This window comes from Liolophura sinensis, chromosome 13 (assembly GCF_032854445.1).
Source record: "Liolophura sinensis isolate JHLJ2023 chromosome 13, CUHK_Ljap_v2, whole genome shotgun sequence".
Taxonomy (NCBI): domain Eukaryota; kingdom Metazoa; phylum Mollusca; class Polyplacophora; order Chitonida; family Chitonidae; genus Liolophura; species Liolophura sinensis.
The window spans coordinates 19,328,467-19,343,048 of record NC_088307.1 but is presented as its reverse complement, the minus strand read 5'-3'; the positions used below and the strand labels follow the sequence as shown (position 1 = coordinate 19,343,048).

Below are 14,582 nucleotides of genomic sequence, written 5' to 3'. Positions count from 1 at the left end.
GAAACCTTGGGGTGTTTGTAATGGGTCTCCTTGTTGCAGGACGGATTTCCACTGCTCTTTTATCTAGTGCTGCTTCACTGAGACGCCTTACCGAAGGCAAGTAAGCCATCCTACCCAAGCCATTATACTGACATGGGTCAACCAGTCGTTGCACTATCCCCTTCATGCAGAGCACCAAGCGAGGTTGTATAAATGAAGAAGTAAATCTATAATTAACACCTCATAAGGAATGAGATGTGAAGTATACAATCATGTTCACATCATGACACCGTAATTAGACACCATGTCATCAGGCTTGGTGTTGATGGTTGAAATACATAGTATTGTCCTCTATTTCAAACTCTTCAGTGAAGCAGTTCTTCACATAAAGTGTCAACATGAAACCCACTGCACAAAGGGATAAATCATAAAGCGCAGTGACTCGTTTTCAACAGGCCCCTGCTCTAATGGTAGAAACAAAAAGCCGACAAATTTTTATAACTGTAAATAAAGCAGTTCTGCAGATGACAGGCTTTCATTATCTTTTTCCGTACAAGCAGCCCACTCAATGACAGAGAGACTTGATTTTGTGAGTGAGTGAGTGATTGAGTGCTTGGGGTTTAATGTACTTAATAATTTTTCAGTCATATGTCGAAAGAGTCCTTAGAGCGCATGTAATGTGCCTCCTTGTCACAGGATTTCCATCGCTCTTTTATCTAGTGCTGCTTCACTGAGATGACTTACCAAAGGCAAGTAACCTGCCCTGTCCGGACCATTATACTGACCAGGGTCAACCAATCGTTGATATACCCTTAATACTGAATGCCAAACGAGAAAGTTACAACTTACTCTTTTAAGGTCTTAGGCGTGACTCAACCTAGGGCTGACTCTGGATCTAGCACTCCAAAGCAGAGCATTGAATGAAGTCAAACAGAAGCCTTGCTCAAAGTGGACAGCTGCCTGCTCAAAGTGGACAGCTGCCTGCTCAAAATGGACAGTTGCCTACTCAAAATTTTACTAAAGCAACAGGCTGCAGGTACCCTAATTCCTCAACCTTTTTGAAATGAAAGAAAAACTTTCAGTGCAATTTATGTACATTTATTATTTGATTTTGGAGACAAAACAACACCGGTTACGGATTGGCCAGTTTCAGCCCTATAATCACTCATCACAGAATAATACCTTAAGAATATGCTTGAATGAACACCTTGGGCAAAGATACGAAAAGTCTGAAATAAACTCCTTTTAATAAACTCCCTTGAGTTGGAGTGCTAATGCCCAAAATTGTACATACAGACAGCACCATACTATAACGATACATGTCCCCACTGACTGGTGAAGATAAAAAAAGAAGGAGACACAAGAAAACAAAAACGGCATGTCTACAGCCTCAGCCTCATCTCACTATGGACATTGCAGACGAGTAGACAATGAAGAGCGACATTAGAATATAACAGACGACAGCTCAGATAGCTTGACATGTCCCACGGGCCTCCTTCATTACACAGGCATGAACAAGTCATTTGTGGCTGCTAATGTAAACTTACTGGCCTAAAGAATGACCAGACGGCCGACATGGCAGCTATGTCTGATCACACTGGTCAGCGTCGAGACTATGACCGATAAGGCTGTGTATGGACCAATCAAACAATAATGCGTGTTATATATTTGATTGGAGTTTTACACCGTACTAAAGAATATTTCACTTATACGACGGCAGCCAACATTATGGTGGGAGGAAACCAGGCAGAGCTCTACGAGAAATTCACGACCATCCACAGGTAGGTGGCAGACCTTTCAATGTACGGACAGAGAGGAATCCAGCATGAGCTGGACTTGATCTTACAGCGACCGCATTGGTGATAGGCTACTGGGTCACTGCTCCGCGCTGGCACGCTAACCACCTCAATTAATTAATGCATGTCCATCTGATGTGAAACCGCATCCTACCAAACTAGGTCCTATACCAAAATTTATTTCTGCTGAGATTTTTTCCTGTTATTGTGCCATATCAATAAGAGATTATAGATTCAGTGTACCATTAATCAGTTGTGTTCTGATTGTATTAGGTATATATCATGCCTTTTCTACTTAATTTATTCATTTCATTTGCTCCACAATTTTTCCCTTACAATAAAGTTGAAGAAAAGTTCAAAACTTGGTCAAAGAAATTAGCTTCACAGCTCGAGCACAAACTTCAACTTCCCTAAATGACCTAAACTTCTGTCCATGACTAACTTCCTAATATTTCCTTACTCTGAAATTCCAACGATTTTAAATAGGTGCTTTCAGGTTTGTTTGGATGGCAGGATGATGTCCTTCCGGAAAAATGGCAAGTTTCAGCACCAAAATAATATTTATTTGCCGACAAAAAATTTTGGTCATTTAGGGTGAATATAGAAGTTCCCTCACTACAAACACAGGGACAATACTTTGTTTATCTGCTGTTTTTTTTTTCCCCCTGACTGTCAATAATGAAAAATTGCAGGACCCCCCATAACTATCAAAATCTAATGGTTTGGACCTTGAACCAAGGCTAACCTGTGCTCACAAGCAACTCATCCACCTACCTGACAAATGCAGACAATAACATAACCTTCTTTATAACCACAGCAACATAAGCTTACCTTATCAAACCAGCACTTGACGCTGTTTCGACTACAGTTGCACATATTGGACGAGCAGCTATCTTTACAATTACAGCTCTGCAAAGAAAACCACCAGGTGCAAATATAATGTTACATCATTAAATTTAAATAATTCAACATGTTTTATAGACTTCATTGATGTCAGAAATGCTGAGAACTTTTAAATCTGATTTATTTCTTAGGGATTAGTCCCCAGTGGAGCCCACTGATATCATCAGCCTAGTTTATAGAAGGCATAAATGAGGATCAGAAGGGGTAAAGCAATGGCTCCTAGATGCATATAGGGTATTGGAAAGCAGTCCCTGATCTATCAAAACATTTACCACACTACCTGTGAAAACAAACCAAGAGTGCTAGGAGTACGAAACTAAAAACACGACGATGAAAAAAATGCCAGCCGGGTGTGAGGGCAGAGACTAGCTGATAACTGACCAACCAGATACATCTACGTGTATTGAATTTACATGGTCAATCAGCCAATAACTCCAGCAGAGATTACAAGCCACTCGCCCACTTACCTGTAAACTGGTAATGGTACGGTTGATATTTAGCGGTGTGGTTTCGCAGTTTTCTGTGATATACAAATAATCGGTGGGGTTCTCTTCTTCGTCGACGGCGTTCACACCAGGAATTGGGTTATTCTCCTTCCCTAATGTAATATCTCTGCAACACAAAGGATGACAATTACTTTACCTTTAAATTTAGAGTTTAAATTTACTTATTTATTTGATTGGTGTGTTAATAATATATTCAAGAATACTTCACTTTCACTTTCAAGACAGCATGTGGGTGGAAACTGGGTAGAGCCCGGCAGAAACCCACGACCATCTGCAGGTTGCCTTACTGACTTTCTCTCCTATGAATGGAGAGATAGCCAGCATGTGCTGGGCTTGAACTCAGAGCTGTTCCACAGTCATTGCGCCATGCTGGCACGCTAATCACTTGGCCACGCCAGCCCCTTAGTGTATACACCATACTAAACATGACACAGTGGATAAAACACTCCACTGAAAACAAAAACTCATTTCTGCCATAGCTGATTCAAAAATGAAAAATCTCCTGCCTGAAACAACCTCTAAGATTGCTAGCTCCCTTCCTTGCTATTTCATATAAACTTCTTTTCTTAACATTTTTTCAATCATAATGACAGCAGCGTCTCCTAGCAAGATGACACACTGAATGTTTTGCCTCACTAAAAAAACTCTTGAGATAACACCCATCCTAACCATCCTAACTGTTACTGTTCTTCAACACAGCAACAAGTCCTCATTTTCACGACTGCACCAGATCTTTATGACGGTGTGTCTATCCGTCATATTTTACAGGAGAAGAAAAACTTAAAAACATGACACTATAGGTTGAAAAGAGCACATTTTTCTGGTGGGGTCTGCTGCTTAATTTTGCCATTTTTCCTCGCCATACACGTGAAGCATGAAAACGGCAAAGCTGGCATAAATCGCTGAGTTCATTGCGTCCTCCATCTTTAACACTCTGTAATTTATACTAGGGACATGTTGCCTCTCAGCCAAAGAGAGTCGTTAAAACCTATGGCTTGTTCGTGTAAACTTGGAACTTACGTATAACATTTTGGTTTCCCCGATTGTTAAACGGAAAACAAACTGTACTGTTCGTTACCTTCTGAGAAGAAGAGTTGTACACTTCTCGGAAATGTACGAACTGCACTTTGGCGGTTTCCGACGGCAATTCTCCTCCTAACACAGAAGACTTCAGGAGTAATTCTTAGGCAAATTGGCGTCGCCCACAGCGGATGTTGGCGCAGACTTTATTTATAATTTATCAACCTGAGGTACATATTAGAATTTTTTAATGGCATGCACCTGCGAGGAAATGCATACTCTTTTCAATGGTATTTGATGGATATTTACATTTTCTTCTCCTTTAATACGGCATTTGTATATACATTCCTGCTTAGTCCTGTCAGTATTGTAGAGGTTTCTGGAAATAGCAAACTGTTCCATTTGATGGAATAAAGGCCTTAAAACAGAGGTATTACAACATTTGAATATCAGGGAGTACCTGACTTACAATCCACATTACTGGGAAGATTATCTACAGGTGATCCTCTTCATTGTGAGGAAACCAGGCATAGTTCGTGGGAAACACACACAAAATCGGTAGGTTACTGGCAGACAGTTCCATATTCAACAGTAGAGAACGTCCAAATGAGCTGGACTTGAACTCAAAGTGATCAAATTATTGAGAGGCTGATGCGGGACTGTGCTGCTGTTGCAGTTTTAAGACACCAACGAATTTAACACGGTGAGAAACTGACACTCTTTGTCTCATAAGTATTAAATAGTCACGACAGCTGAATAAAAAAATAAAAACTTTATTGGAAGAGGTTTTATTTGAAGTAAAGACTTCACTAATGAAATTTCAATAATTTAAATCGTGTAACCAATGAGATGAACACTAATCTGACAAGTCTAGTCTACTGCTATGATTGCTGAGAGGCCATACCAATCCCCTGGTTGTCAAACTTTTTCATATTTAAGTGTAAAATATTTTAACTGCATTTCACTTGAGTCTTTGCTAAGACTAAAAACTGAGGTTGTAAAAGAGCTTGCCTGTCCAGAGACATATAAACACAAACTTCAGCTTGATGAATAAAGGGCTTTAACATTTACCTTATCATGGATTCTGATTTTAAAAAAAAGGGCAAAGGTCACATACCTGGCATTTTACGGTAATTAATAATAATTAATCAATGATGGAAAATCCTCCCTCATGTTATTTCCATTTACACCTATGCAAAATTTCGGGTCTTTTTGATACCACACGTTTTGATATACCACAACAACATTTACCTTAACACTGATTCTAACGCACAATACACAATATCATGAGGCAATTACTATCCACACAGAGCATCAATGATGGAACGTCCCCCTCAGGTTACTGTGCTTTACAGGCACATATAACTTCACACCTGCAGTACTTGTTAAGATGGCACCCTAACATTTACCATAACATTGCTGTCCCCGTTACTGGGGATGCTTGCACAAAGGGATCGTAAGCCTAAGTTGATTGTAAATTGCTGAGATCTTGATCATAGCCTTAGCAAACAATCCACATTTCTTTTGCACAAAGGGATTATAAGCTACGATAGTGTAACTTACAATTAGAAATTCTAATCAGGTCAACCCAGTTGTCAACAATCGCCCCAAATTGAAGTTTAGTACAAATACTTGTCTTCGATTGATCGTTAGTTAGTAACTTTTGACTAGGTTTGCAAACAGGTACAATGTTATTCTCTCAAAAACATGTTACGAGCATTTTTTTCACATGTTGCTGTTGTTAGCTGCTAAATCATTATAATTTAGAACTCTTTTGAAAATGAAGGGACGGAAAGTTATTGACTGGTACATTGTGCAATTTACACAGGCCACCTTAAGTCAAATTTGTCCTTCGATGGCGACTGTAACTTCAACAATTTACCACTGCCTTATTAGTCCTTTGTACAAGCGGCTCAAAGTATTTTTACAATCAACTGTAAACTCAATTGTAAGGTCTGCTATCGATTACAGCTGCTATTTCAGTGTCGCACAGGGTGTCGCAGAGCAACTTTGACGCTGATGTCTGGGTATGCCACAAGCAGAGCCCGCACCTTTCACGTATACCACAATGGTACAGTAATTGTGATGACAAAATATAGCACAACAAACGTACCATAAGAAAATGTCATACGCCGCTTTGTGAAACTAGATCTTGCTTTCTACAATTCATTTAAAAGAAACACCTTCCGTCATGTAAGATCAATGCCGCTTTAACCAAACCAACCCTGAAAATGATTGAGGCACAGAGAGAAACTCTTAACCAATCAACTATATTAGTTGAACAGGAGATTGAAAATCAAAATTGAGAAACCTTCAGAATTAAGTTAAAGAAAATCACAAGATAATCAATGTTTGCAATAATAGAAAAATTCATCCCCAAAAAAAATTGTACAGACAATCTAATAACAAAATGAACAGAGACATGCCTAACAAGTTAGATCCCAGCATGTACATGTACTGTAAATCTTCAAGGGGCCTCCGTGGTTCAGTCGGTTAGCGCGCTAGTGCAGCTTAATGACCCAGGAGTCTCTCACCAATGCGGTCGCTTTGAGTTCAAGTCCAGCTCATGCTGGCTTCCTCTCTGGCTTGTACGTAGGAAGGTCTGTCACCAACCTGCAGATGGTTGTGGGATTCATCTGGGCTCTGTCCGGTTTCCTCCCAATATAATGCTGGCCGCAGTCATATTAGTAAAATATTCTTGATGATGGCGTAAAACACCAATCAAATAAATAAATAAATAAATAAATCTTCAAACTTTCCAACCACTAAACCACTTTTTTCAGTGCAACTAATGCATACAATCACTATGAAAATCTTGCTAAAAACGATTGGTTTGTGTCATTAAAGATGCATACTTCATAAAACTTTGCCAATTTTTCTCTACCCCCCATAGTTCTCTCAAAATGTTTCTAAATATTGGTCACAGAAGTAGTTGAAAAGGTTTGAAAAGAATTAGCGCATGGTGAATGTAGATAAACAGCCACTTTAAGCATAATTTGTGGCTAAAATATTGTGTGATGTCCACTGTCACTGCCCTCAAATTCTAATATGGTCCTCTTTACACATGTTTTTCATTTCTTTTAATTTTACAGTTTTCTTACAGGTAAGATTTATTTATTTATTCATTTGATTGGTGTTTTACGCGTTACTCAAGAATATTTTACTTATACTACATTATGCTACATATACCAGCATTATGGTGGGTAGAACGGCAGAGCCCGGGGGAAACCCACGACCATCCGCAGGTTGCTGGCAGACATTCCCACATGCAGCCAGGGAGGAAGCCAGCATGAGCAGGCTTACAGGTAAGATGTTTCAAAGTAATGAAAGACATTGTGAATCAGAATGAACCAGCCTTTCAACTACCCTAACTGACCTAAAATATAGTCCAAAAAAGCCATTTTTAGAGGCAAATAAATGTCACAAAATATTATTTTATTCCTGAAAATATTACAACTTTCCAGTAGAATATCATTCCATGTTCCCAGCAAACTTCACAACACCTTTCTAAAATCAACAGAACTCTCAGAATCAGGAAAACTGGGCATGTTAGTCATGGACGAAAGGTACAGTTATTTAGGGCATGTACTGCTGCTGTCGTTTCTTTTAATTTCCACACTGCCGTAAGACACAGTTCTGAGCGACAAGCAAACCAGCAACAAGTACTATTTTCAAAGCCTTTGATATGACCCTACCCGGGTTTGATCCCAGGTCTCAAAACTGCATTTAGAAAGGTAAATGCATGATTACCTGTGAATGAGGCGTTCTGTTCTGGCAAGTCGTTTAGCAGCAAACCCTTTCAGCTGTCTGTTCACTCTCAGTGCCATCCAAACCTGACTATTCTGATCCAAACAGCACTGTGAACAACAACAACAACAGATAGTCAGTAAAGAGGCATAAGAAGCTTTCAATGTTCTACAATACAAGTCACACTTAAGGACTCTAGGGGCTTTCCAGCATATTATTTATATTATTTATCTATTTATGTGATTAGTGTTTTTGATTACTTATTTCATTTGATTACGCCAGGAAGGATTCTGGTGGGAGGAAGCTGGGCACAGCATGGAGGACACACAAGACCATCCCCACGTTGCTGGCAGACCTTCCCATGTACGACCGAAGAAGACGGTAGCATCGACTGGACTTGAAACTCACAGCATACACATTGTTGAAAGGCTCCTGTGCCATTACAATGTGCTAGCACGCTAACCACTAGACCACTGAGACTTCTCCCAGTAGTGAGCCTGTAGCCTGCCAGTTGTTTGTTTGTGGTGAGCTTGTGGAATGGTTGTAGATACAGTGTAAAATTATCCACAGGTTTTCACCGTACACTACCCCTGCTGCAGTGACTCACACCATCAGAAAAGAGAGAGAGCCAGACAGAATGGCTCTGGGATACCACAATCCTTATAGAGGTGTGTCTGTTTTCAGCCAGTTGCACTTCAACTGAAGGTATTGCAACATAAAATTCTCCCGACTGCACACATTATGTTTGTCACAAATGATGTCAAAGTGAATTTTATTTGGCCATAATACAGGTATTTGTTTGTTTTTCAGTATTATGATGGGGAAACCTCTGACTATCTGGAGGTTGCTGGCAGACCTTTATATGTATAAATATATACATGTACTGTGTCTTCTTGTGGCAGGAGACCTTGCTGCCGAAGTGCTGTCGCCACTGAAGAATTATGCTAAAGACACTCGACATGACACTTTTCCCAGTCGCATTATAATGACACCAGTCCAACCAGTCTTCGCTCTAACCATTCAATTCTAACTGCCAAGCGAGACAGAAACAAGTACCATTTATTACCGTCTTTGGTATGACCTGATCCAGGTTTGATCCCAGGTCTTCTGGCTAACCATGAGGCGACGGAGCGGAACATTTGAGCACTGTCCATGAAATGATGCACGAGTACTGAGATACTCACCCCTATAGGCGGTTCATTCTCATTGTTCCTGGCCTCTACATCTCCACCCCTGGCCAGGATTAACCTGTAAAAAACAGCAGGTAAAATATCAACTTCTCATACCTGTCTAAATAGACACAGATATATATATATACATATCCATGTAAAACATAACACAACACCTTCTTCAACAGACTGGAGAAAAACATATACTAATGCTATCCCTGATTTATGTACCACAACAAAGGACTTTCACTTAAAAAAACACTTGACAATTTGTCTGGTTACAGCTGATCTTGTGGTAAGTATTTATCTACCTGGCTGGGAGGGTAAGAGGTGGGGATAAATTCAGTTAGGTTAAGAAAAACCAAAACACGAAATAACACACAACCCAATAGTGCATAAAACATAATTTTTAAATGAACTCAAAACCAAAAGAAAAAGTTAACATAAAACACACCATAATGCACAATTATTTATTTCTTTCTTGCTTCGCTTCATGCAAGAAGGAAATACATATGGATAGGACTAGGCAGCAATGACCCTACTAATTACATCCCTTTAAACAAAAACCTCTTTTGTACAGTTCATTCTTTAATGTAATTGTACTTCATCACTTTAGGAGCAAAAACTTCAAAGAAATATTGAAATGGCTGAAAACTTACTGAAGGAGCATCAAACCATAATCTTTCATTCAAATAAATGAGACAGAAAACACAAAACAATAATAAATGTTGTTTCAGACATTCAGACACGTTACCCAGGAAATGGACGTCAGACAATTTCAACCAATTAAGAAATTTTGCCACTCAAATTGGTGCTGGATAAAGGAATGTACATCATACCATTTCCCAAACTATCTTAGCAAATCTGGGCCCAGTTTCACAAAGATGTCGGACATGTGCGATAAGCGCATTTAGAATTGCACATATACCACAATGGTACAGTAATCGCGACGTATAAAATATAGCACGACAAATGTACCCTAAAAAAAATGTCGTACACCGCTTTGTGAAACTGGATCCTGATTTCTGCAATTCATTTAAAGGAAACACCTTCCGTCATGTAAGATCAATGCTGCTTCAACCACACCAACCCTGAAAATTTTTTAGGCACAGAGAGAAACCCTTAACCAATCACACATATTAGTTGAACAGGAGATTGAAAATCAAAACTGAGAAACCTTCGGAATTAAGTTACGCGAAAACACAAGATAATCTGTTTACAATAATACAAAAATCCATCCATAAAATTGGATATTTTTTGTTTTTTCTGAAATGTAGTTGAAGAAGTAGGCAATTTTGTGGTTGTTAGCGGCTTTCAAATTAATCTAACATGACGGATTTTTCACCCAAAATAAGAAAAAAGTCAATAATACATACACGACACACTCATAATGGTCTTGCCGAGCAGCTATATGCCTGTAACAAAACAGACAAGAATGTTGGTCAGAGAGCGGGAAAAACAAAAACCCAAGAGGAAAATCAGAGAATACACACATACTGGCTTTGTGTATAATACCACCTTATGACTAGAAGTCATAATCAAGCATGTGAATGATTTAAAGCTAACGCATTTACCCTCAAAATTCACTAAAAAGAAGTGTATTTCTGGGGGAAAATACAGGTGAAAAAGTATTACTTCTGTTCCTGAAATTTCATTTTTTCAGCTTGATACCAGCATACCTTCGAAACATACCTCAAACACCTGTCTCAGATCACAGGAACTCGCAGAAGCAAAAGCAGGTGAAATAAAATTTAGTAACAGATCAAACTTTAGGTCAAGGACTGTAATTCTTCAACCTTTTCAATGTTTGTAAGGTGTTTCTTCAAAAATATTCGGAAGGCATTATTCTGTGTGGACTGATCAAATTCTGAAATTGCCCAATCCATCCAATGTAGTTTTGTCTCCAAAATCAAATTACAATAAATTGCATAGGAAGTTGCACTTTCATTTGGGTTGAGGAATTAGGGTACAGTAGATATGGCAAAAAATTTTTTTCAAAATTCCACAAAGCATTTTTTCATCCTATCATTCTTTTCAGGCCTCTAAATGTAGCCGCTTTCACAAAATACACTGCAAAGAAATGCCCGAAAACTGGCTTGATGTTTTCCTTTCGAATACTGTCCACTTTTGAACTTTTCTGTTCATCCACATGCCTGAAAATTTTCTTTTCATGTTCTACAGATCAAACGCAAAAAAAATATTTCACATATTGAGATAAAAATTCTTATGAACCCTGTTTACTGAAATATCTGTAAATAATTTACAGAATTGAAAACCAGTAAACAAATTTACTGGATTTATTCTACTCAAATAATTCAACAGGGACTGTTCTGTTTCTCCAGTCAGCATGTCTATTTGAGGACTTGAAATCTATCTTATTACAAATTTAGAACAGACAATCACGAAGAAAAAGATAAAAGCCAAAAAAAAACATTATAACACTGGAGCTTTTGGTTATGATACAGGAATAAATTCATTTTAAATAATACTTCATTCATTTCGAGGATAAAATGCTGCTCATGTGGATCAGGGGAGATAACATACAAACAAGGGGGGATAACTATGACTGACAATTACAACAACCTATTTGCCAACTAAGTTTGTTCTTTTTAAGGGCACAAAACTTGGAAATGTATGTTTCTTTGTGCAGATAATTTGGTTGCAAAAAAGCATGCATATATGTAGAATGTATTAGAAATCAATGACTTGGGTTGGAGGTGATTTTAAAATAGGATAAAACAACTTCATAACATTCCAGTTTATCCTCCAGAGAGGACAGTGCAAAATTTCACCTGCTTTTCAAAATTCTTGTGTATTATACAGTAAATTTAACCCAAAATAGTGAAGATAAAAATCATGAAAAGGTGAAATTAAAGAAAGCAACATCCTCTCCAGATACATTCTCATGCACACTTTCACACCAGAAAGAAGGTCAGAAAAATCAAATTTACACAAATAATCCAGGCATTGATGTATGCTACTCAGCACAGCAGAAAATCCAGAACAAAACCAAAATCAAATCCATTCACCCTACACATTTGTGCTTACGCTGAAGTAATTGCACAATCATGTCAACAACAACAATAAACAATGGGGTACCATTTCCTGCGCAATGGCGACTCAGGTCCAAGCTGTATTGACCATAACCTAATTCTTCTAATATTTGGGACAGATACTAGTAGTGTTGAAAGTAGAATATTACATTTCTTTATCAGCATTTTGGAAAAGTAAAGATATGAGCATATTGTTCATTAGATGGTCTAACTATGTGTGAAAAAAGAAACTCAATATTCCTGCTACCACTTCATATAGATTGGCTACAATGAGCAGACCAAGTGTCCCAAAATTTGGGAGAAATACAACAGATCTCTCATAACATAAGAGTTCAACCACCACTCATTTTCAGCAATGAACAAAACACTACAAAGCTTGGACGAAAACTGCTTTAGCAGGTAAGGTGCCCCATTGAAACTACAAATCCCAAAATGTCGACATAACCCACTGATTTAACGATGATCTTCAGTATATGCAATGCAAGCTGAATGCTGATGCAAGCTATGCTGATCATGTCGTCGTCGTTGTTGTATGTACTCACAATGGTCTGTCTCCATGCTCATTTGGGGACTCAATATCACAGCCAGCATTCAGGAAAATCTCTGCAATGTCTACACTGCCCGAAAACGCTGCCCAGTGTAAGCCCGTGTTCTCCTCCTGGGGAAAAAGCAATTCAGGGATCATGGGTACAATCTACTGATCAATAGCCACTGTCAATCAAAATATAATCCCATCCACCACAACTGCCAGTCGTAATGGCGCATCACCTAATAGGCCTGCTCTGGATTAACTCCTCTGTTAAATGACAGCCACTAGAACATAACGAGAGATTAACATCTGAGGGGTGAAACAAGAGGTGGGACATCACCTATTACAGCCTGCAGTATGTAAGATATGTCAAAACAGTGAAACATTTTTTCTTGACCACAAAATGTAATGAAACGTGATATCAACCTTTGAGAGTCGTAGAAATGTCGAAAGATTTCAAACGAAGTCGATATTTACAGTTCATGAGTTCTCCGAAATGGTCTATGGCATTTAATTAGGGCAAGGTTATTATTGATTTGTTGATCAGTCAATTGTAACCTCTACCTATCACTTCTTAAAACACTAAGAACTAATTCTCATATCGTCTTTTTAATGTAAATAAATTGCCTATCTTCTTAATTTAAAAGAAATTATAAACTAGCTGTCCATCTAAGGCTAGTATTTGCCGCTATTGTGAACTTTTGGGTGATTATAAATAAATAGGTTGTGCATGTATTTCCAACCGTCCAATCCAGTATGGTTTTTCACCAAAAGTGATGGCAAAACACTGTAATGCCGGATAACCTTTTTCAATGATTTTCAAGGGCCCCATAGTTTCCAGTACCTTCAAAAATGATCAGCTTAAGTACAAACTTTAACACGGAGATCATGTGGCACATCATACCTGTAATTTAGTCCATTTCCAACATAATGCCACATGATATGTACCATTGAAAAATCAAGCACTTTCAAGGACATGAAAACTTTGCAGTAAAATTTGATGGTTTTCTAGGGGTTCACCCGGCAAAGAACCCTTTTTACACAGCTTTTTACCTGGTCCTTCAAGTTAGGGTCGGCTCCTTGGCTGAGCAGGAACTTGACGGAAGCTACGTGACGGTGCTCCGCTGCCCAAATTATCGGGGTCCACCCACCATCATCCTGTCACACATACACAAAGTATATTTATTTATTCATTTGATTGGTGTTTTATGCCATACTCAAGAATATTTCACTTACTAGTATACCACCGCGGTCAGCATTATGGTGGGAGGAAAACAGGCAACCCACGGACATCCACAAGTTGCTGAAAGGCCTTCCCACGTATGACCCGAGAGGAGGCCAGCATGAGCTAGACAAAGTATATTTAATACTTCTTTTAAGAAAAATCTTTTGAGAGCAACGCTGAAATATGTCTACATGATCATTACTACATGCAAGTCAACTTTTTAAAGGAGAGAAATTGAAACTGACATCAACTTTCAGAATCAAATGTATTAAATATATTTTTGGAACACTAAATGAGAAATGCTCGATATGATTTTGAATCCTGAGTTCCATTTTTCACGTCTTTAAGCAAGTCCACACAAGGTCATCTAATAAAAGTTCGAGTCTGAAGTTCCGAGTTCGAAAAAAAACTTTTCAACACTACATAAATGATCACTGATTCAAAAAACCTCTGATCAGAATTTAACTGATTCAAAATCAGTTGATCGTAATTCCACTGATTCAAACTTGATTAAAAATTATTAGGCTTTTTTCCCGTTTTCATTATCAACACCACACTTATGAAGTGAGGTGTACAGTAAAGATAATATGCCTGGTGTTAAAACAAATTTTGTTTAACGTCACTTTCTAACTTGCAGAGAGCCACTGGCCTCATA

At 38.4% G+C, this 14,582-nt stretch overlaps 1 protein-coding gene across 1 annotated transcript in view; it reads right to left on the bottom strand.

The window, feature by feature from the left end:
• Window positions 1-14,582, bottom strand: part of LOC135480086 (histone-lysine N-methyltransferase EHMT2-like) — a 50,916-nt gene that overhangs the window by 16,126 nt on the left and 20,208 nt on the right. The window contains exons 15-21 of the mRNA XM_064759840.1: window positions 13,756-13,860; window positions 12,716-12,831; window positions 10,497-10,535; window positions 9,136-9,199; window positions 7,955-8,061; window positions 3,146-3,290; window positions 2,607-2,684 (exon numbers count right to left, since the gene is read on the bottom strand). Of these exons, the coding sequence (XP_064615910.1) occupies window positions 2,607-2,684; window positions 3,146-3,290; window positions 7,955-8,061; window positions 9,136-9,199; window positions 10,497-10,535; window positions 12,716-12,831; window positions 13,756-13,860 (654 nt within the window). The remainder of the gene's footprint in view (window positions 1-2,606; window positions 2,685-3,145; window positions 3,291-7,954; window positions 8,062-9,135; window positions 9,200-10,496; window positions 10,536-12,715; window positions 12,832-13,755; window positions 13,861-14,582) is intronic.